At 45.4% G+C, this 22,609-nt stretch overlaps 2 protein-coding genes across 2 annotated transcripts; one reads left to right on the forward strand and one right to left on the reverse strand.

Annotated features, from left to right (window-relative positions):
• The first annotated feature begins 559 nt into the window (after positions 1–559).
• On the forward strand, positions 560–952 carry THRSP (thyroid hormone responsive). The gene has a single exon (XM_074982072.1). The coding sequence runs from the start codon at positions 560–562 to the stop codon at positions 950–952; it is 393 nt and encodes a 130-aa protein (XP_074838173.1).
• A 9,586-nt stretch (positions 953–10,538) lies between these two features.
• On the reverse strand, positions 10,539–19,708 carry NDUFC2 (NADH:ubiquinone oxidoreductase subunit C2). The gene is made up of 3 exons (XM_074981273.1): positions 19,519–19,708; positions 11,889–12,032; positions 10,539–10,745 (listed from the first exon to the last, which is right to left on the reverse strand). Exons 1-3 carry the CDS (start codon positions 19,655–19,657, stop codon positions 10,696–10,698), a joined length of 333 nt encoding a protein of 110 aa, XP_074837374.1. The 5' UTR covers positions 19,658–19,708; the 3' UTR covers positions 10,539–10,695.
• Between the last annotated feature and the right edge of the window lie 2,901 nt (positions 19,709–22,609).

Raw genomic sequence — 22,609 nt, forward strand, 5'->3', positions numbered from 1 at the left:
TGGTTTCAAGGTTACTCACCTTGCCAGCAAAGAGAGAGTGATGTGCAAATTTCATGAATTAGGACACCAGAGAGAGCATTGCTTCATGCAGCCTTCACGTTGTGCACCAGCTTTTCCAGTTTGGGGGTGGGAGAGCGGGGAAAGCTCTGTTCCAATCAGGTGCTATCTTCATGGCCATTATTTTATCTGGTCATTGAAAGATAAGGCGACCTGAGAAATTCTTGCCTCATGGTCAAGTTGTCAGATTTAGTTAAGGGTCATTTTGGGTGAAGTCCAATTGGCAAATACAGCCCTGACGCTGACCCTGAACAGATTACCCATCAGGTGTTGAGACCTGCAGAGGCTTGCTGTTGCAATTAGCTGTAAAGAGAGGAGTGTCTTTAGCTGGTATACACGCCCCTTCCCCCTACTGTTAAAAACCACCTGTCCGCTTTGCTGATTTCTGCCTCATCACGTCATCCACGCAGCCTGGAAAGCTTCAGCACCATCAGGCCCCAAGCCTGCATCTCTGTTAAGCCCTGCAAAAGCCAGCAAGATTCAGAGCCGACTGACCACAACTATGGAAGAGTACTTCTCTGCCATCCGCAAGATGGAACAAGCGGTGATGTTTCCCAGCCTCCTCCGAGGGGTCTATATGGAACAAGAAGAGGGCACAGCCACTGGCAATTTTGGAAACAGGGACCTGTATGAGTATTACCTACAGCTGAAATCCATCAAAATCGCAGTGGAGGGGCAACTGGTGCCTCTATCCGAGAGCAAACACCAAATCTCCAGCAGAGAAGACGTACAAGAGAGCGGAGAGGAGGCGGATCTTGAAGGACTGCTTTATCATCACTTTACAGGCTTGTATCGTGTCCTGACCCACCTGACCAGAAAAGCCAATGACCTCACCAGAAAGTACAATGAAATTATAGGACAGATCAACCAGAATGAAATTACGTTTACCTGGTGAACTATCTGCCAGAAACTTCGAAAGGTGAGACCTCAGCAGTTACATGTCTCTTGAAGTGTTCTGAGATGCCAAATACCATCCAGTTGCTTAAGCAATTATTAGTCTGGTTTGACTTATAATAGTCAGGACCTTGAAACAGCTGGAGCCCAAGGTTCAAATCCAAGCTGAGAGGGGGTTGAGCTCTTTCTTCCAAGGCAGATAAATTGTGTTATATCCATTTTACCAAATGGCGGTGTGTGTGTGGCAGGGGGCGTGTCTTTTACTTGTCTTTTAAAGATAATTCTACAGATGGATTTGATTATTTGTTTGAAAGCAGACACTTCACATTGTCCACCAACTTTCAGAAGAGAGCTTAGTAACTAAGATTCTCTCTGTTGTTGTGCTCAGACACAAGAGAACACAAAACATTTGTAGTAAGACTAGTTGTTTAGCTGAGGAGCCCTGGGAGTGCTGTTACGTTGGAGCTCCTACTGGCTACTGTACAGTGCTGCTATATGTACTGTAGTTTGCAGAGTGCACGAAAGCTGCTCTACCATGATTACGTCACTTTTCTGACATTAGAAAAATACAAGAACTAAAACCCTTTGAAATCAACTTATGAGAAGTTCAAATGCTTTGTACAATGACAAGGTCTTGGAATCGAGGACTGTATTTTATGCATGGGTAGGTATACACATGTACAGCACTAGCACAAAGAGATTTTGCTTCAGGCCTCTAAACACTCTCACAGTGTATATAGTTAATAGGAATAGATTTATATTCTGGGGGCAAAACCCGTCTCCTATATTTCTTGTACTAAATGGGGGATTAATGCGGGTTGGTAGGTGGCAAAAACTTAAGAAAAACAGGAATTTGTAATTCAAAATGTTAGATATGTATCAAACATTGCAATGTGGAAAGGTCCTCCTGGGCTGACTATTTTGAATTACAATAAATGCAGTATCAAAATCGGTACTTCCTCAAAGATATGTACCTAAAAGATCATGCCAAAATAACTGACTATTTTGTGATTATCCCACAGGAAAAATGACCACCTGCATGCTGCAGAGAATCGATGTCCTGAGGCAAATATTGCTGGTGAACTTCCGGATTGACAGCAAAGATGATGGCCATCTAATAGCTAACCTTTTGTAATAACCGAAATGTGATCATTCCTTCCCGTGACAAACTCATTGTCCATCTCAAACACCTCAATATGTAATGTAACTCTTAGGGCAAATGCCATTGTATTATGCTACTGCTGGGTGCAGTTTGAAAACTACTGGTAAGATAGAAGGATAAACCTCTTTCAAGTTTAAAAGGGGACTGCTTCCACCCACTACTTGGTAATAAAAATCACAAACTGAATTTAGCCTTTACGTTTGTTTGTTTAGTTTCTTTAAAAACCTGGCCTAATAAAGCCAGTTCTTGAGCGATATGAAACCCATCTTCTGCCTGCTGCCCCTTGAATATCACGTCAAGGTTTTGCTCCTTTATGTTGGTTGAGTGGTTTAGATCCAGAACGCCTGAAAGATCATGGAAAACTCAAAACTAAGTCCATCACTCCACTCTCCAACACATGTAACTAACCCAAGTATAAAGGTTGTCTGTAAAGGAGGCAGGACTTTTTCAAGGATTGGTCCAAGGCTGAGGAATGAACTACCTCAGAACTTAAAAACCTTTTTCAATCGTATCACCTTCCACTCCAAGTATAAAGATGCATGTCTTCAATCTGCTTCTCTAACACCCCTATTACTTAGTAAAAATCCACTCAATTTCTCCTTTGAGAAAAAACGAGGGAAAGAAAAAACTGTGATGGATGCTAGTCATGACTTCAAAGGGGCCTGCATTTTACTCATGGGGGTTGCTCTCTCTCACTACACCAATGAAGCCCAGTTAGTCCAAGAACAAAGCAGGTGGTGGCATACTTCAGGTCTGCAGATGGCAAGTGCTGACTGCTTCCAGCAGAAAGCACAGTGCTAGCTGATAAGATTAGTAGGACTGCCAGTAACACTTGAGGCTATTTGTCCATTCTCCTAGGTGCAGCGTATTCACCAAGAACTTTAGCTGGTTGCTTGTACTTGCACAAAACATACAAGTGATAAGCAGGATTATTAAAGGAGGGGAGTAAAAATAAGGAGTTTCAATCACTTAAAAAAAATACATACCTTCCTCCCTCTCCTCTGCCATGTTTTAAACACTGCCATTCATACCTGTCTGATTTCACCATTCATTCCTTGGTTTGCTTCAATAAACTCCCAAATTACTACCCATTGTACCATATACCAAAGACATCGTAGAGCTCTACAGAGCTCTGGGATTTTGTTTGTTCACTGCTACGGCAGAGGCATTTTCTGTAGATCACATGAAAGAAAGGAATTCTGCTCTCCCATTAGGTTATGGTGCTTCTATATTAACCCACATTCCCTCTCTTTCAGTGTATTTATAATTCATATATTCCCCCTGAAGGATTGTTTATAAGGAAGAATAAATGTTGAGACTTAAATATTTGACATACCAATTTCAAGACTACTTTTAAGCAAAAAACAGTGATGGAGGCAATCTGATTACGGAAGCTTAACCAAGGTTCAGTCACCTGTCATCAAGAGTGAGAAAAGATTAATGATACTACATTGGAGCTATATACCACAACCAAAGGGCATGCTAACTAAACAGATCAAATTGCAATGGCTCCTCTAGGCAAGAGATTTTCTGAAGATTAATTTCAGACATTGTAGCAAGCAAATGCAGTAAGGGCCATCCTTCGGATTTATGGGGCCACATGCCGAACTATTAAACTGGTGCTCCTATGCGCAGTGGCAACCTGGGGTGATGGGGAGCAGTGGGGGATGATTTTTATAATCTTCAGCAACACCCTAGTGAAATATTTTAGAGCAAATTTTACTCTAAAGTCCTGTCGACTAATACCATTAATTTAGAAACTGACAGTATATACCTGGGTTAGCAAATGCCTGTCAAGTGGGCTCATTGCCACTTGAATGGCTTTTTCACAGCTTCAGCATCTAATAGCCCTGGGAACTTTTTCACTATTAAGTTAAGCAGGTCCTCTCCAGAGAAAGCAGAGGCACAGAACAGGGATAGGAAGAAGTGGGTTGATGGACATTAAGACCCAGTAGTACCTCAAAATTTTGGATGCCTACATAGCTGGGTATTCTGTGTATGGGGAAGGACAGCTCTGAATGCAGTGCCTTAGACAAGCATGTTGTACAGTATTTTGGGATTCAGTAGCACTGGAGCAACCTAGACCAGATACAATGTAACAGAACATTCGTGGAAACCAATTTGAGAGCTTAGCTACCTGATAACTAGCATATCAGGTGGTTCCCATAAAGGTCTGTCCTGGATCAGGCACAAGTAAGTGTTTTTATTAACCGTGTGGCTGATGGAATGGACAGTCTTCCAAAGGACACCAAGCTAAAGAGGGTTACTTGTGCTGTGGAATACAGGATTAGAATTCAAGATGGTCTTGACAAATTGGAGAATTGGTCTGAAATCAATCAGCAGAAATTCAGTAAATATAAATAACTTTGCAGTTAGGAAGACAAAAATCTAATGCACAAAGTACAAAACGGGGAATAATTGGCTTTTCAGCAGCGCTGCAGAAAAGAGGCTGGGGTTATCAGCATTACAACCTGAACATGAGTCAACAGTGTGATGCTGTTGAGAAAAAGGCAAGTGTCACTCAGGGTTGTTTTAACAAGGAAGACTGGGAAGGTAACCATCCTGCTCTATGGGTACTGGTGAGGTTACCAGAGGACAGTAATAAAAATAAGAGGTTTAGAAGACATGACCTATGAGAAAAGGCTGAAAGAATTTGGAATATTCAGAGTAGAGAAGTGAGGTTTGGGCAGGGACCTGGTAATAGTCTTCAAATATGTAGAAGGCTGGTATGAAGAGGATGGTGACCAACTGCTTTCCATGTACAAGGAAGGAGAAGGAATCAGCTTAACTTGCAGCAAGGAAGATTTAGGCTAGATATTAAGATAATTTAACGATAAGGAACAAGTTACCTAGGGAGGCTAAGAAATCCTCTTCACTGGGGATTTTAAAGAACAAATTAGACAAATGCCTGTCAAGGAGGGTCTTGGTATACTTGATCCTCCTTCAGTGCAAAATGGACTAAAAGGCTGTGTCTACACGTGCCCCAAACTTCAAAATGGCCATTTCGAAGTTTACTAATGAAGCGCTGAAATGCATATTCAGCGCTTCGTTAGCATGCGGGCGGCAGCGGCACTTCGAAATTGACGCGGCTTGCCGCCGCGCGTCTCGTCCAGACGGGGCTCCTTTTCGAAAGGACCCCGCCTACTTCGAAGTCCCCTTATACCCAGCAGCTCATGGGAATAAGGGGACTTCGAAGTAGGCGGGGTCCTTTCGAAAAGGAGCCCTGTCTGGACGAGACGCGCGGCGGCAAGCCGCGTCAATTTCGAAGTGCCGCTGCCGCCCGCATGCTAATGAAGCGCTGAATATGCATTCAGCGCTTCATTAGTAAACTTCGAAATGGCCATTTGCGTGGCCATTTCGAAGTTTGGGGCACGTGTAGACGTAGCCAAATAGATGTCTTTTGAGGTCCCTTCCAGCCTAGCATTTCCAGGATTCTACACAAGGATAAAGTCTGATCAGTAAGAAAAAGGTTTAAATATTGCAACAAATGATGTGCAAAACAAGGGTCTTCATGTGCTTAAAGCATGGCCCAAGAGGTGATAAACTATGATGTGTACCAAAGAGGGAATGAGAGAGCAATTTGTGCAAACACTGAAAGGCTTATTCATAAGTTAAACTTTAGCTAATTTTTCAGACATTTCTGTTGGATATCAACTCAGTAGTCACTAGCGAGCCTGGGTCATACCACCCCTTAGGTCAACAACTTTGTTTCAACAGCTAATTTTAGACACATCTATACTTGGGTATTTAAATGAAGTGGCCTGATCTTGCTGAGCCCTGGCAACTCCCACTGAAGTTGAAGAATTGTGGATACTCAGCACTTGGGGAGGAGGGAGACAAAAAAAATCCCTCCCCAAACCTTTGGTGCCTATCAAAACAAAAAAGCAGTCAAGTAGCACTTTGAAGACTAACAAAATAATTTATTAGGTGAGCTTTCGTGGGACAGACCCACTTCTTCAGACCATAGCCATACCAGAACAGACTCAATATTTAAGGCATAGAGAACCAAAAACAGTAATCAAAGTTGACAAATCAGAACAAAAATTATCAAAGTGAGCAAATCAGAGCAGAGGGGTGGGGAAGTCAAGAATTAGATTAAGCCATGTATGCCAAAGAGCCCCTATAATGTCCCAGAAAATTTGCATCCTGGTTCAAACCACGTGTTAATGTGTCGAATTTGAAAATTAAAGAGAGTTCAGCAGCTTCTCTTTCTAAAGCAGACTGAAAATTCTTCTTCAATAAGATGCAAACTCTTAAGTCATTAATAGAATGCTCACTCAATTAAAATATAGACTAACTGGTTTGTGGATCAGGAATGTTTTGATGTCTGTTTTGTGCCCATTAACTCTTTGTCTGAGAGAGTTTGAAGTCTGTCCAATATACAAAGCATCTGGGCATTGTTGGCACATGATGGCATATATGATGTTAGTTGAGGAACATGAAAATTGCCCCACAATATACTAATATATTTATGGCTGACCTGGAACAACGATTCCTCAGCTCTCGTCCCCTATTATCCCTCCTCTACTTAAGATACATTGATGACATCTTTATGATTTGGACCCATTGTATAGAGACTCTAGAATAATTCCACAGAGACTTTAACAATCTGCACCCCACCATCAACTTATGCCTCAATTACTCCACGCAAGAGATACACTTCCTGGACACTACAGTACAAATCAAGGATGGCCTGATAGGTACCACACTGTACTGGAAACCCACTGATCGCTATACTTACCTACACCCTTCTAGCTTCCATCCTGCACACATAACTAGATCCATTGTTTACAGTCAAGCTCTTAGGTACAATTGCATTTGCTCTGATCCAACTGACAGACCAAAAACTACAAGATCTCTACCAAATATTCATAAACTTGAATTACCCACCAGGAGAAATAAAACAACAAATCAACAGGGCCAGATGAATACCCAGAGACCAGCTACTCCAAGATAGGCCCAAAAAAGCCAAGAACAGAACACCACTGCTCATCACCTACAACACCCAACTCAAACGACTGCAACGAATTATTAAAGACCTACAACATAGCCTTAATCAGGACACCACACTCCAGGAGGCCCTAGGTGACAGGCCTGTTCTCTCCTACAGACAACCTCCTAACCTTATGAGGATTCTAACCAATAGCCACAGTCTATACCGCAGGAATATCAGTCCTGGGACTTTTCCTTGCAACAAAGGCTGCTGCCAGCTTTGTCCACATATCTATTCTGGCGATAGCATCACTGGACCAAACCAGGTTATTCACAGAATCACAGGCACATTCTCATGTTCCTCAATTAACATCATATATGCCATCGTGTGCCAACAGTGCCCAGATGCTTTGTATATTGGACAGACTCCAAACTCTCTCAAACAAAGAGTTAAAGGGCACAAAACAGACATCAAAACATTCCTGAGCCACAAACCAGTTAGTCTACATTTTTATGGAGCGGGTCATTCTGTTAATGACTTAAGAGTTTGCATCATACTGAAGAAGAATTTTCAGTCTGCTTTAGAAAGAGAAGCTGCTGGACTCTCTTTCATATTCAAATTCAACACATTAACACCTTGTTTGAATAGGGATGCAAGTTTTCTGGAACATTATAGGGGCTCTTTGGCATACTCGGCTTAATCTAATTCTTGACTCCCCCTCACCCGCCCTCAGCTCTCTGATTTGTTCAGCTTGATAATTTTTTTCTGAGTTGCCAACTTTGATTACTGTTTTTTGGTTCTCTATGCCTTAAATATTGAGTCCGTTCTGGTATGGCTATGGTCTGAAGAAGTGGGTCTGTCCCATGAAAGCTCATCCCCTAATAAATTATTTTGTTAGTGTTTAAAGCGCTACTTGACTGCTTTTTTGTTTTGATAGTATATAGACTAGCACGGCTCCCTCTCTGTTACTTTGGTGCCTAGGCATGGATTTGGGGACCTAACTTTAGGCACCAAAGCTGGAAAAATGTGGATGAAAGAAATAATGGCAGAGAGTGAGCATGTGAAGGCGAGAGATCCTAAAAGGGATCCAGTAGGAATGCTTTGTCAATACTGTATTTTCTCTCAGCGGCTCTGTCCAGACTGCCGAGAACTCTTATCTCCCCACAGTAGCCTGCAGTTTAGACATAGCCAGCCTGGCCAGTACAGCAACCATTCCTAGCTAGGCTAACTTTGGCCCCAATCGTGCAATAAGCAAGGCCAGTGTGAGCAAGCCTCGAGGAATGCATTAATCAGGGGTCTCAAACTCCCAGCCCAGGGATGATCCCTGGACAGAGCAATTGCATAATGTGGCCTAGGACTCCTGGGTTGTGGGAGTCTGGCTGTGTGTAGCCAAAATGCAGTATTTTATTATTGATAGGGGGGTTTCTCATGATTAGCCAAGATGTAGTATTTTGCCTCTTCCTGTTAGCATTATAGACTAAGTACTGTCTTTTAGCTTGGAATACTCTGCAAGATCCTTTGCTATGAGTGAAAAACATATGGGTAAGTCACCACATAGCTCCAGATGGTCAGAGACTTGGAGATACTCAGATGGCATCCATGGAGCCTGAGGGCTGAGACTTGGCAGAAGAACTGGGTCCTGGAGACAGGGAGACACTCCCAAAACATGAGACCATAATCAAGATAACTGTGGGAAACCCCCCAGATTAACACCTCAAAGACTGCAGTATGACACTGCAAAACCCAGACTGCAACGGGCTCTTACAAGTGTAAGAATGGGTGCTCCTGCCATGGGACCCCAAGTTTGGTCCTGCCAGCCAAGCCTCAGAGGAGCCGCAAATCGAAGAACCCCAACTCCTCACTCAATCTTATTTTGGCTAAGAAGATTGGTTTGAGCCACGGAGACTGATAACTAGAGCAGGGCCTTGATTTACGTGAGGGTTGCACTCCCATGCACCCTTGCGTAACCCAAATTTCACATAAATCAAGCTGTGGCTTTTTCCCCCAGTGGAACGCACATTCTATAGCCAGGGAAGCAGCAGGAGCACCTGGAGCACCTTATGCAAAGTAAGTCCTGGAGTTTGGGGGGTGGGGGACCAGCTGGGGAGGGTTAAGCCTGGTGATGGGTTGGGGCCATGGGAGGAAGTCGGGGGGTTAAGCTTGGGTTTAGTTGGCGTGCAGGGGGGTAGGAGGGCAGAGTTGGGCCGGAGCTGTGCACAAGGGGGTTGAAATGGAGCCATGTGCAGGAGGTTTAAGCTGGGGCAGGGGCGGGGGGGGGGCGGAGTTTGAGCTGGAGCTAGATGCAGGGGGTTTGAACCGAGGTGGGGGAGGTTGAGCCGGAGCTGTGTGAGGGGTGGTGACCCAGAGCTGCGAGCAGGGGGTTTGAACTGGGTCCGGGGAAGTTGAGCTGGAGCCGGAGCCGGGCAGGACTAGGGAGGACTGAGCCATGGCCAGGGAGCAGGATTTTGAGTTAAGCGCAACTCGGAATCGCGCATTTCGAGGGTTTACTGTATAAGCCACCTGCAGGACCTGCGTCTGTATGACTGCATGAGCTTATGCAAACTGCTCTTCTACTGTATTAGTGAGAAACACAGAGTACAGCCTTTTCCCCTGAAACAGATCCCATGTGGTTCTTATAAGCATAAGAAGTTACCGTCCCCCTGCAACTCCACCAGTTCCTGCTCACCTTCTTGCCCCCATGACACCCTGTCCCAAAGGATGCAGTTTTGGGGATCAGTGGGCCGGGGGGGGGTGTCTTGCACGGCATAGCTGCCCCCCTCCAGCTTCTACACTCCTTGTGGGAGCTGCAGAGGAAGCAGAGCACAGAGTAAGGGAACTTGCAATGCTGAGCACTGCTTCCCAGTGGCATAAGGTGTGTATGTGAACCACTGCTGCCACCAAGTGGAGCCAGGCCTCCACAGTGATCCCTGAAGCCACATTGTACCGTGGCCCCAAGAATAATGGACAGCCCCTCCCGCCCCCCAGAAGGACACCTGGCTGGATTGTGAATATGCTCCAGCAGGGGATGGCCCACAAGCCAGAATTTTAAGACCCCTGGTGTTAACAGTAATAGAAGACAGGGATTGCATTTTGTTCTGAGGAAGAGAGGATCTGTATTTTCTTTTACATCAGACTAGTAATCAATGTTCCCTCTAAATGTGCATTTTCTTCCCCATCCATGTGCCAAATAAATTTTGTTGTGAGCACTAATGCATAAGTGAATGTGCACCACCAGGAGACAAACAAACCCAATGGTTGGCACTCTGCTAATTAGCTGGGTGGCATTTGAATCTCTCCTGAGCAGCTGCACAAGCAGGCAGCTTACAGGGAGTACTACAAGTAACTGACCTCTATCACCTTCCTCAGGTGCAGTAGTTCTAATTTCACACTAGTTAAAAATTGAGTTGCCTGTTTTGTTAATAGTTAAATGTAATGAATGAGAGCTAAATGCATTGCAAAATTCTGGAATCGATAACAACAAATGGAACACACTGATCATTCATAGTTTTAATTACAAGAATACAGTAAAGGGTTTTTTGTGTTGTTTTTCAGATATTTGAACAATAACCGACATACAATCTGGTCAAATATACGTGAGTGGTCTCACGAAACACCATCGGCTGAACAAGTCCACAGTTCTTGTGAAGTTTCAGCGAATTGGATAGAAGGGTTCCAGAACACTAGCTAGGGTTCTCTTCTCTGCAAAATATAATGAAGCACAATTAGGGAAGCTTATTCAGTAGGGAGGGAGATGGGTTTTTTTTTTTTCGGTTTGTTTTTGCTTCTTTTTTAAAGGGATTTCAATATTCCAGCAATATCAGTGAGTCAGAACCTGGTAGATTCTAAGTAGTCACTAAATGAGTTTGTCCACTCTGGGTGTGCTGCAATCTAGGTAAATTGAGGATTACTGCTCCACTCCTAATGAAGGCTCCTGCAATGAGTTCAACAGACTTTGAATTAGGCTTTTAATGCCCAGAGTTTCTGGAGGATGTTAATTGGCTAAACTCCACTTCATACCTAGTTCAGATTGGAAATGAAGGAACCCTGTATGCAGGCAGTTTTCCCCTCTGCTGGGCAGACAGGTTTTGGTGAACTTGGCTAGCAGAAGATAGGGTTGTGGAAAGGAAGTGAACTACAGTTAAAAACGTGTCTTGAAAAAATTATAGGAGTTAGAACTCGACAATCCCTCCATGATCCTTCAAAAAGGAGAAAATTCAAAATAGGTCTCTTACTAGCTTGATGCCTCTTACTCCTGTAACAATGGCACCCTAATGACTGATCAAGAGCTGAGTTTCCATTCTTGTAAACAAATGTCATCTATAATGAATGCACATAATGCCTTAATCACCAAGTAGTTTAGGGTTTGCTGTCTTAGTGTTTTGTTGAGAACAGCCTGGCTGTAAGTAACATACTACCACTTAGGATGTAAGATGTTTGAGGCAGGAACCATCTCTCTCCATATGTTCCTAGCACATAAGGGCCCAAGTCTTGTGTTGTGAAAATACAAAAAAAACTATGAACAAGATCTTTTATGTCTCTACTTTGTTTGCTCCACCATAGCTATATCACTTCTGCAGTGCTTACAATGAAAAGCTTATTTCCTCAGTGAAATAAACACAAACAACAGAATACTGGCAAGACAGCAGATCTCTCAAGTCGAGAAAGGTCCATTTTTAACATAACTTTCCCGAGATTCTATATCTCTTTAAATTGTAAATCAGCCACAGAAGCGATACTAGTCTGTTGAGGCATCTTATGAAAGACTGAATTCTAACTCTGGCGCACCAGAATTTATAATTTATTAACTCATGTGCAAGTTCTTAAAACATCAGTTCAGTATACCTTTTTCCTTAAAATCATCTGGATGTTGCTTAATGTATTCCATCAGTTCTCTGTCCACTTTAGCATGAATGTAGTCTGCACGTTTACTGAGAAAATATCCAATATACCAGCCCACAGTGGCATACAGGATTTGTCGGTGTACTCCTGCAACGTGGGGAAAAAATCCAGAGAAAGTAATCAGTAAAGTTGTAGCTATCATTGCTACACATGGAAGTTAAGATTTTTCTTTCCCACTGCTTTCAACATGTGTTTGTTAAGGATTCGGACAACCTAAGTTCCTTAAAAGCTGTGTGAGGGCCCAGTAGCATATCTAACACCATGCAGGTGCTCAGGAACCCCTCCCAGGTCCCTTGCCATGGCCAGGGGAAAGATGCCTCTTCCAACAGCACCAACCTAGCCAGGCCAACTTGCTGTGGCTGTGTCATCTCTACCCTGGCCTAAACCGAGCCATCCATAGCCTGGACCTGCTGTGTTACAGGCATCCAGGACACCTGGACCTGCTACGAGGAGACCCCACGCCATCCCAACACCGCCTCCTGTGGCTCAGACCTATCATGGCATCTCTCTCCAAGTCCAAACTCACATGCAGCCAGGGTGCTCCTCTCCTGGCCTGAAACCAGCTCTAGCCTAAACCCATCGTGAGGCCTATGCTGTGGCTCCAGCATGAAAGCTGCTGCAGCAAGGAGAGGTGCCTCTCCTGTCCATCCCAGGTGCTGCTGTGGAGACAGTGAGCTGTGGGGAGTTCTCTTTCTCCACCGCAGACCCAAAGCACCCTCCTGTACCCTAACACATCTCCAGTCCCATCCCAGAGCCCACAGCATGAATGAGTAGGGAAGGGGTTAATCTCTTCCTGAGATAACAAGCCCAGGTGGGCCAATGTGAGTGGAGTAATGTAAGGGAGAGGATGGCTCCCAGGCATAGAGATGTAAGTAAAAGGGAAATGTACAGTTAGATGCAATGAGGTTGTGATTATTTTGAATTTGGTTGGACTGGCTACTACTGGTTGCTGCTACTTTTAGTTGTTTGCTGCTCTGTCATTTTTTTGGTTTTTTTTTCTCTTGGTGGTTGTTTGACTTAAAATTTCCCCCTTCATAGAATCAGAGCACTAGGACTGGAAGGGACCTCGAGAGGCCATCAAGTCCAGCCCCCTGCCCCAATGGCAGGACCAAGTACTATCTAAACCATCCCTGATAGACATCTATCTAACCTGTTCTTAAATATCTCCTGCGATGGAGATTCCACAACCTCCCTTGGCAATTTATTCCACTGTTTGACCGCCCTGACAGTTAGGAACTTTTTCCTAATGTCCAACCTAAACCTCCCTTGCTGCAGCTTAAGCCCATTGCCTCTTGTTCTATCCTCAGAGGCCAAGAAGAACAAGTTTTCTCCTTCCTCCTTATGACTCCCTTTTAGATACCTGAAAACTGCTATCATGTCTCCCCTCAATCTTCTCTTTTCCAAGCTAAACAAGCCCAATTCTTTCAACCTTTTTTCATAAGTCACATTCTCTAGACCTTTAATCATTCTTGTCGCTCTTTTCTGGACCCTCTCTAGTTTCTCCACATCTTTTTTGAACTGTAGTGCCCAGAACTGGACGCAATACTCCAGCTGAGGCCTAACCAGCGCAGAGTAGAGCGGAAGAATGACTTCTTGTGTCTTGTTCACAACACACCTGTTAATGCATCCTAGAATCATGTTTGCTTTTTTTGCAACAGCATCACACTGTTGACTCATATTTAGCTTGTGGTCCACTATAATCCCTAGATCCCTTTCTGCTGTAGTCGTTCCCAGACAGTCTCTCCCCATTCTGTATGTGTGAAACTGATTGTTCCTTCCCAAGTGGAGCACTTTGCATTTGTCCTTATTAAACTTCATCCTGTTTACCTCAGACCATTTCTCCAATTTACCCAGATCATTTTGAATTATGACCCTATCCTCCCAAGTAGTCGCAACCCCTCCCAACTTGGTATCATCTGCAAACTTAATAAGTGTACTTTCTATGCCAATATCTAAATCATTGATGAAGACATTGAACAGAACCGGTCCTAACACAGACCCCTGCAGAACCCCACTTGTTATACTTTTCCAGCAGGATTGAGAACCATTAAGAACTACTCTCTGGGTACGGTTATTCAGCCAGTTATGCACCCACCTTATAGTAGCCTCATCTAAATTGTATTTGCCTAGTTTTTTGATAAGAATATCATGAGAGACCATATCAAATGTTTTACTAAAGTCTAGGTATACCACACCTACCGCTTCTCCCCTACCCACAAGGCTTGTTCTCCTATCAAAGAAAGCTACCAGATTAGTTTGACAAGATTTATTCTTTACAAACCCATGCTGGCTGTTTCCTATTACATTACCACCTTCCAAGTGCTTGCAGATGATTTCTTTAATTACCTGCTCCATTACCTTTCTTGACACTGAAGTTAAGCTGACTGGCCTGTAGTTTCCTGGGTTATTCGTATTCCCCTTTTTATAGATGGGCACTATATTTGCCCTTTTTCAGTCTTCTGTAATCTCTCCTGTCTCCCATGATTTTCCACAGATGATAGATAAAGGCTCAGATACCTCCCGTATCAGCTCCTTGAGTATTCTAGGGTGCATTTCATCAGGCCCTGGTGACTTGCAGACATCTAATTTTCCTAAGTGATTTTTAACTTGTTCTTTTTTTATTTCAACTTCTAACCCTACCCCTTTCCCACTAGCATTCACTATGTTGGGCATTCCTTCATCAGACTTCTCAGTGAAGACCAAAACAAAGAAGTCATTAAGAATCTCTGCCATTTCCAAGTTCCCTGTTACTGTTTCTCCCTCCTCACTGAGCAATGGCCCCACCCTGTCCCTGGTCTTCCTCTTGTTTCTAATATATTTATAAAAAGCCTTCTTGTTTCCCTTTATGCCTGCAACTAGTTTGAGCTCATTTTGTGCCTTAGCCTTTCTAATCTTTCTCCTGCATTCTTGTGTTGTTTGCTTATATTCATCCTTTGTAATTTTTCCTTGTTTCCATTTTTTATACAATTCCTTTTTTATTTTGAGATCATGCAAGATCTCCTGGTTAAGCCAACATTGTCTTTTTCCATATTTTCTGTCTCTCTTACACAGCGGGATAGCTTGCTTTTGGGCCCTTGATAATGTCCCTTTGAAAAACTGCCAACTCTCCTCAGCTGTTTTTCCCCTCAGTTTTGCTTCCCATGGGACCTTACCTACCAGCTCTCTGAGTTTACCAAAATCTGCCCTCCTGAAATCCATCATCTCTATTTTGCTGTTTTCTGTTCTACCCTTCCTCAGGATTGTGAACTCTATGATTTCATGATCACTTTCACCCAAACTGCCTTCCACCTTCAAGTTCTCTACCAGTTCCTCCCTATTGGTTAAAATCAAATCTAAAACAGCTTCCCTCCAGTAGCTTTTTCAACCTTTTGGAATAAAAAAATTGTCTCCAATACAATCCAAGAACTTACTGGATAGTCTGTGCCCCACTGTATTAGTTTTCCAACATATATCTGGATAGTTGAAGTCCCCCATCACCACCAAATCTGGGGCCCTGCTTGACTTTGTTAGTTTAAAAAAAGCCTCATCCACCTCTTCCACCTGGCTAGGTGGCCTGTAGTAGACGCCTAGCAGGACATCACCTTTGTTTTTTACCGCTCTTAGTCTAACCCAGAGACGCTCAACACGTCCATCTCCACCTCAGTCCAAGTGTGTACATTTTTCATATATAAGGCAACACCTCCCCCCTTTCTTCCCTGTCTGTCCTTCCTAAGCAGGCTGTACCCTTCAATACCAACATTCCAATCGTGTATTATCCCACCACGTTTCTGTGATGCCAACAATGTCATAGTTATATTTATTTACTAGCACTTCCAGTTCTTCCTGCTTATTACCCATACTTCTTGCATTTGTATACAGGCATCTAAGATACTGATTTGATCTTGCCTCCCTGTTTTGCCCTGACCCTCTTTTCACTCTGACATTGTTGCCCATGCTGCCTCCCATTTCTGACCCATCACCCAGGTTTCCATGTTCTCCACTTACCTGTGGGCTTTGCTCCCCTGCCCACATCGAACCTCGTTTAAAGCCCTCCCCCTTGCAACTTTTACGCTGAATTCCAGGGAAATATTTTTCTCTGTGTGCAACCCCATGATTTATTTTCTCTTGTTTTGTGAATAAATCACTGTTTTGAAGCAATGTATCTGATACCTGTGTCATAGGAAGTCTGTGTATGTTCATGCCTTAGACCAAAAGGTCAGCTACTAAATTGGTCTGAAGAAGTGGGTCTGTCCCATGAAATCTCACCTAATAAATTATTTTGTTAGTCTTCAAAGTGCTACTTGACTGCTTCTTTGTTTTACTAAATTACAGTTTTTGTGTCTGAGCTCTCTCCAGAGGGAGGGTTAAGAGCTTGGGGTGTCCCTAGGAAGATAATACCAGGTGTATCGGCAGCCTTCCTTCTAGCAGATCTATGACCCTGGGAAGTTTTCAAGTAAAGCCTGTGTATAGGGAAGGTGTTGTTAATATTTTGTGGGCCCCCACTTTCTGCACTTGGCGTGCCAGTGGGGCGGGAACCCTGACATCCCATACCTCAACCCTCTGCTATAGTCTTGAGCCCATCATTACTGGACCCATCCCACAGCCCACACCCCCATCTGGAGCCCTTACCTCCCCCTGCATCGCAACCTTTTGTCCCAGCTCTGAGCCCTCTCCCACACAAATTTCATTATTATACGCCAATACAGGGTGGATGTGTGACATATCATCCCTATACTGGTGCACATAACAAAATTCACTCTGCACATGTGCAAAAAAAATTAGAGGGGACATTACAGATAATCCCAATGCGCCATCTGGTGGCCATCAGACATCTACCAGATCCAGGACTGGAAAAGTTAGTGAGCACCTAACTACATTGATTGTTGTAAAAATAAAATACACACATAACAAAGAATACTTTTCAGTACTATTCTCAAACAAAGGCTTACCATGGTGACAGTAATAATTCGCACTTACACAGCTCTTTGCTTTTTCAGGGCATTCAGTAGGTTGCAGACCTTTCTATACTGGAATTTCTTTCCTGCCATCTTGCCAGGATCTAAGTTCCCTGCTATTTAAGAGTATGGAAAACATGTGACCCTCAGCTTGACAACACCCAAACTAATTTTCAATTTGGTTTCCTCATCCCTATAAAATAGGGAGAGTCTCATCTAGCCTATTTTACTAAAAGGGGAGAACAGACAACTCAGAGTAAGTCGGGGTAAAAATGGAGATTGTTACATTTGATTCTTAATAATGTGCTCACTTCTCTAGACCTGCCGGCCAAAAAGCAGCACGCACTGAGAAGCCTGACGTATCAGTTCCTGGCTCTTGGGAGTGGGTACAGGCTTGTCTTTATCAGCGCCGGCCTCTGAATTAAATTTTTCACAGTGGCTTTTGCTAGTATTTGCTACAAGTGGACAGGCTTCTCTTTGCCTCCTTTCTCCCGCTCTTTCCCATAGTAATGAGTTGTTTGTCTCATACCACCAAAGTGAGCAAAACTGGAAAGACTTGACTAAGACATACCACCTCCCCCTGCAAAATAGCAGCCTTTACCTTATTGGTGCTATGGATGTGTTCTAAAGCAGTGGTGTCCAACAGAAATTAAAGGATCACTGCAGGCCCACTCCGCCACACTCAAAATAAATGCCCTTCCCCAGAGCCAACCTCTGCCCTCCCCACACTGCCAGTGACTCACCAGAGCCAACAGAACTGCGCAAGCTGCGTTGCTGCTTGACACATGCTGGGCTGCAGCCTCCATGGCTACAGCTGCAGCCACTGGGGCTGACGGAGCCACCGCCACTATGCGCTCATACCACCAAGTGATGGAGTGTGTGCGCAGAGTGGGAGGAAGGTGCTCCACATGTGTGGCTCTAAGGAGCTGCATTTTGTCACACTGCGGAGTCCAGTTTGCCACATGTAGCAAACGTAAGTGTATTGGACACTGCAGTTCTGAAGCATCAACCTTCAATATGAAGACTGCAACAGTCACTGTTGAACATCCCAACTTAAACAAAAAGCACTCAGTCTGAATTTATTATTTTTGGAGCCAGGGTCTAGAGATTAGTAGCTCAGATACAAGAAGAATCACCAAGAAAAAGACAAAATGATGACTTGGACTCTCAGGATATTGACAGGAGTAGATGCCTAAATGAGATTAGGACAGTGCTTTCTCACATGCACAGAGCTGATCACCAGAAATGGGGATGAAGGACAAGGAATTTCCCCAAGGACCATCAGGGACTGGAAAGCGAACAATGGTGTTACACCTTTATCTGAGACATCTGAACAGGAATCCTCAGTTAAGTTCAGATGGATGGGGACTGTTATGGATCCCTGGGACTGTAATGGATGGGCTCTAAGTCTGACCATGTTTGTCAAGGGTAAGTGATACAGATGACATTGCCACTATCAAGTATTCAGGATTAACAAAGTGGAAGGGTGGAAGGATTCCTGTCAGAGTTCTGCACCCGCCAGCTGACATATACTGTCTACAGAAAGTCTCCACCCCCACTCAGGAGATGGGGAGAGATAGAGGCATTACTGGTAAGAGTCCTCCATCGGCCTCCTAGGCTCTGGGAGCACTGTCAGAGCTGAAGTATACTGGGCTAGATATCTCAAGGAGGTGCAAATTTACCCCATCACAGGCACCAGTTTCCTCCAAGCAACCCCTCACCCCTACCTGACACTTTTCCCCAAATCCACATCCCACCTCTTTCCAGCCTCATTTTGCCCTCGGCCCTGTCCCCACTCACTCCCATATCCCATGCCCACCCCTTCCCATCTCACCCCATTTATTCTGACCCAGTTCCACTCCCTGGAGTGCACCTGTCCCTGCTGCCCCCCATGCTGAGGAACAGCAGCTAATCACAGTGAGACACAGGCACTGGGAGGGAGAGGGAAGAACTGATTGGCAGGGGTGCTGGCAAACAGAAGGCACTGGGGGAGTTGGCTGCTGTTAGGTGTTACATATTCACTAATTTTTTGCTTGTGAATGTTCCAGCTCTAGAGAACCCCTTCAGTTGGCACCTCTGGACCCCATGTCCACAGGATAAGTGTCTTCCAGCCCCACTGGAAATTCTTTAGGACAGGGACAATCTTTTCAAGTGTGATTGTACAGTTCCTATCACAACAAAGCCTTAAGGCACAACTGGGCTCCTAGCACCTACCCACTGACGAGATAAATCCCTTCCCCAACCAGGGGCTAGTCACTGGCCCCTCCTCGGTCACGGCCTACAGAATCCCCTCCCACACAAACAATCCCCGCCAGCTCCCCACAGGTAGCTTCCGCCCGGACACGCTTTGCGAAAGCCCAACAGAAAACCCTGGTCCTGTCCCACCCCCACAGGCAGCCTCTCACCCCCGCCCCCTCGCCCAGGCAACCTTCCTCCTACTACAACCGCCTGCTTCCAGCTGTCCCCCAGCCCCCTCCAGCTGCCTCCCCCGCCGCCGCCTCCTTCCCGCAGTCCCCCAGCAGCTACCTCCCATCCCCTCCACCCGCTGCCTCCCTCCAGCAGTCCCCCAACTCCGCCCGCAGCCACCTCCAGCTGCCTCCCCGCCGCAACCCCCCGAGCACCAGCTCCCCGCCCCTCACCGGCTCGTATGAACGGCCGCCGGTTGCAGACGTTGTCCAGCAGCGCCGACCACCAGCCTATAAGGCCCAGCCACACCGAGTTCCTGTTCACGATGGGCGGCGGCGGCAGGCTCCGCGACTCGTCGGGCAAGAAGGCCATGGTGCCCGGACCGCGCACAGCGACGCACCGCGCCTCTGCAGCCCAAGGACAAGGGCTGGGACCTCCCCCAATTGCTACCGGCCGCCCGCCCGCCGCAGCCGGGAAACCAAGGTTCCGACGCTCTTACAGTCCCCCGCCCAGGCCGCGTGCAGTGGGAGGAAGCAACGGGGGTCGGTGGCCATCCTGTGCGACCCCATTGCGGGGGATTGTGTTGCCAAGCCCTCCGGTATTTACTACATGAACCTGCAAACCTCAGAGGCCAGACCAAAACCACCCCCCATTGCCAACTGCCTGCTCCCACAAAACACAACACCCTTTCCCCACCCCTTATCCAAGCCCCCCGCCCCCCACTCATTTTCCTCAGACTAACTCAGGGGGCTGCAGTGAGAGGGTGAGGGCTATGGCGGTGGGGGGGCTCTTGGCCAGGACCAGGGAAGCGGGGTTTAGGAGGGTGCTCCGAAGGGGGACTGATGGGTTTGAAAACCAAGAGGCGAATCAGGGCGGGGAGTGTAAGGGCTCTAGCAGAAAAAACAGGCTCCGGGTTGGCACTGGGGCTGAGGGACTTGGGGTGCAGGGGGCTGCTCTGTGGTGGCATAGAGGATGTACGAGGGCAGGAGGGAAATCGGGCCGGGTTGCAGGCTCCAGGTGGTGTTTACCTCAAGCAACTCCTAGAAGCAGAACATTCTCCCTCCACCTCGGCGCTACCAGGCAGCTGATACCACCTTAATTGTAGGGACAGCACGTAGAGCCCACTGAATGCCCTTGTGTAAGAGCTAGAAGGGGACTTGCTTCTAAAAGCCACATGGCACAGAGGCTAGTAGGTAGCCTAGGAGCTCCACTGCACAGCACCACCAACTGGCTAGTCAACAGCCCAGTGAGGGACGCTGACCAGAGGTACCAGAAAATCCGTTTTTGACCATGTGTTCTGGTTGAAAACGGGACAACTGGTAACTCTACTTCTCCCCACTTTAATCTCTGTAGTGCTTCAAACAGGATCCAGATCTCAGCTAGTTCATCAGAAATGAAGTCAGGGTGGCTTCATACATTTTATCTGAATCCCCTTATTCAAAGCATGGAGATTCAGCTAAAATAAACAATAACTTTTAGTGGGGTATTGACTTTACTGTTATTAACCTTTTCTGAGCTGTCTCTGGCCCAACAAATTTTTAACTATCAGTATTAACTATTTGAGTCATTAGGTCAGAGAATGACTGTTGCCTGGTGTTTAGGGTACATGTCTGGGAACCAGGGTATCCAAGACCCAAAACCTTTGCCTCCCTCACTTTATATCTTTATGCTGCAACAGTTTCATCAGTGCTGTATATCAGACTATCCCAGGTCAGTAACAAACACACTCCTAAGATGCAGATCTTTATTCAAAACCTCCCCAGTGGCAGCAGCTTCTAGTGGCTTACACCCTAAACAAGTGCTGTAACCACAGAGCAAAATGTTATAAGACAGGCACCTCCACTTCCAGCTCCTGTGTTGTGAGAGTAGGATTGCCAATTTTGGTTGGGTATATTCCTGGAGCTTTAATCACAACAATCTTTAATTAGAGATAACTAATTCCTGGGGACTCCAGACCAATCCTAGATAATTGGCAACTCTACAATGCAATCCATGCTTAACTTGGTGCAAAAAATGAGTTATGTACTTAAAATCTTACAAATGCACAAGAAATTCCTATCTATTGCTGTTAGCAACTCACAAGTACTTCCCGCAGCTTGGATGAAGGAAGATGTTTTGGGACTTAGGATATTGTGTTCTTAACAGCATCTCCGATTGGTTAGTTTAGGCAGCTACTGTGGTAGCTTCTTGCTTTACATACCTTTGTCCCCATGCATTGTATACAGAGCCTAGGTAACCCCCTGAAATGCATACATTTGAATTATGCTTAACTTGCATTAATGCAAGTTAAATGCAGCTCAAACCCACTCTGCAGCTGCCTGCCTGACCGGCTCCCCCAGCTGGGAGAAGTTGTGCCAGCAGCCACAGGGGCATGGTGTCTTCCCAGCTTCCCCCTGGCTGGGAGAAGCTGTGCTGGCAGCTGCAACAGCATGGGTTCTCCCTGACTTCCCCACAGCTGGGAGAAGCCAGAGAGAAGCCATGCCAGGCTCCCGGAGTGACAGGGAGCCAAGAACCAGGCTGCAGCCTGGCTCCTGGCAATGGAGGAGAGCCAGGAGCCAGGCTGCCACCCCTCCACTCACTGGAGCCAAGAAAAGACCAGTGCTGGTGCCCTCATCAGTTTCCTGGCTCCCCGAGTTTCACAGGAAATTTGACTTACATGAGGAGTTGCGAGAACACAACCCCAGTGTAAATCAAGGGTCTACAGTATCTACCTCATGCTTTATCAGTGTTAGTCCTGTGATTTTTTTCTAGGCAACTAAAGGTGGTTTGGCTATGAGCATTCACAAGGCCTAAATCACTTTGGAGGATGTAGTCAAGTGTTAAAGCATTCCAAGACCTACCTATAAAAAAGCCAAATATTTATTCTATCATATATTAATGTCTGTGCTACTACAGTGATTGTTCTGATAGCCTTTCACTGTTATTAAAAAAGGCATCATTTTTAGTACTCAGTGATGGCTGAAACCAGACCACCTTTAATTCCCACATCTGCTACAGGCTTAGGTTTCTACATTCCACGTTAAATAAGGGCGAGAATCCTCCTTCCAGGCTAATGGAAGATCTAGAAGTCTGCTTGTAATTCCAGCATCATGGATTAGGAGATTACAAAATGTGGGGTAACAGGGACTATGGTAGTAAAGTTAAGGTATTTTAGAGGAGGGAATCATCTCCTTCTAAGTACTGAGGACCAGCATCATAAAAGAGAGTTAGGCACAGTCCATCACCTGTGTAGCTAGTTTATGCACTAGTGTCTTCAAGGATGTGAGCATATCAAGTTAGATGAACCTGTTCGTTACAAATGCAGAATCATCACAGATAAAGAGC

This window comes from Carettochelys insculpta, chromosome 1 (genome assembly GCF_033958435.1).
Source record: "Carettochelys insculpta isolate YL-2023 chromosome 1, ASM3395843v1, whole genome shotgun sequence".
Taxonomy (NCBI): domain Eukaryota; kingdom Metazoa; phylum Chordata; order Testudines; family Carettochelyidae; genus Carettochelys; species Carettochelys insculpta.

What these genes read in the sequence shown, in the direction of transcription:
- NDUFC2 (XM_074981273.1), bottom strand. Translation starts at nt 19,657, where the DNA reads ATGGCCTTCTTGCCCGACGAGTCGCGGAGCCTGCCGCCGCCGCCCATC. An exon ending in GCGGCCGTTCATACGAGCCG is followed by an intron (nt 12,033 to 19,518) that starts GTGAGGGGCGGG and finishes CCCACGTTGCAG; the next exon opens with GAGTACACCGACAAATCCTG. An exon ending in AGATGATTTTAAGGAAAAAG is followed by an intron (nt 10,746 to 11,888) that starts GTATACTGAACT and finishes TATATTTTGCAG; the next exon opens with AGAAGAGAACCCTAGCTAGT.
- THRSP (XM_074982072.1), top strand. Translation starts at nt 560, where the DNA reads ATGGAAGAGTACTTCTCTGCCATCCGCAAGATGGAACAAGCGGTGATG.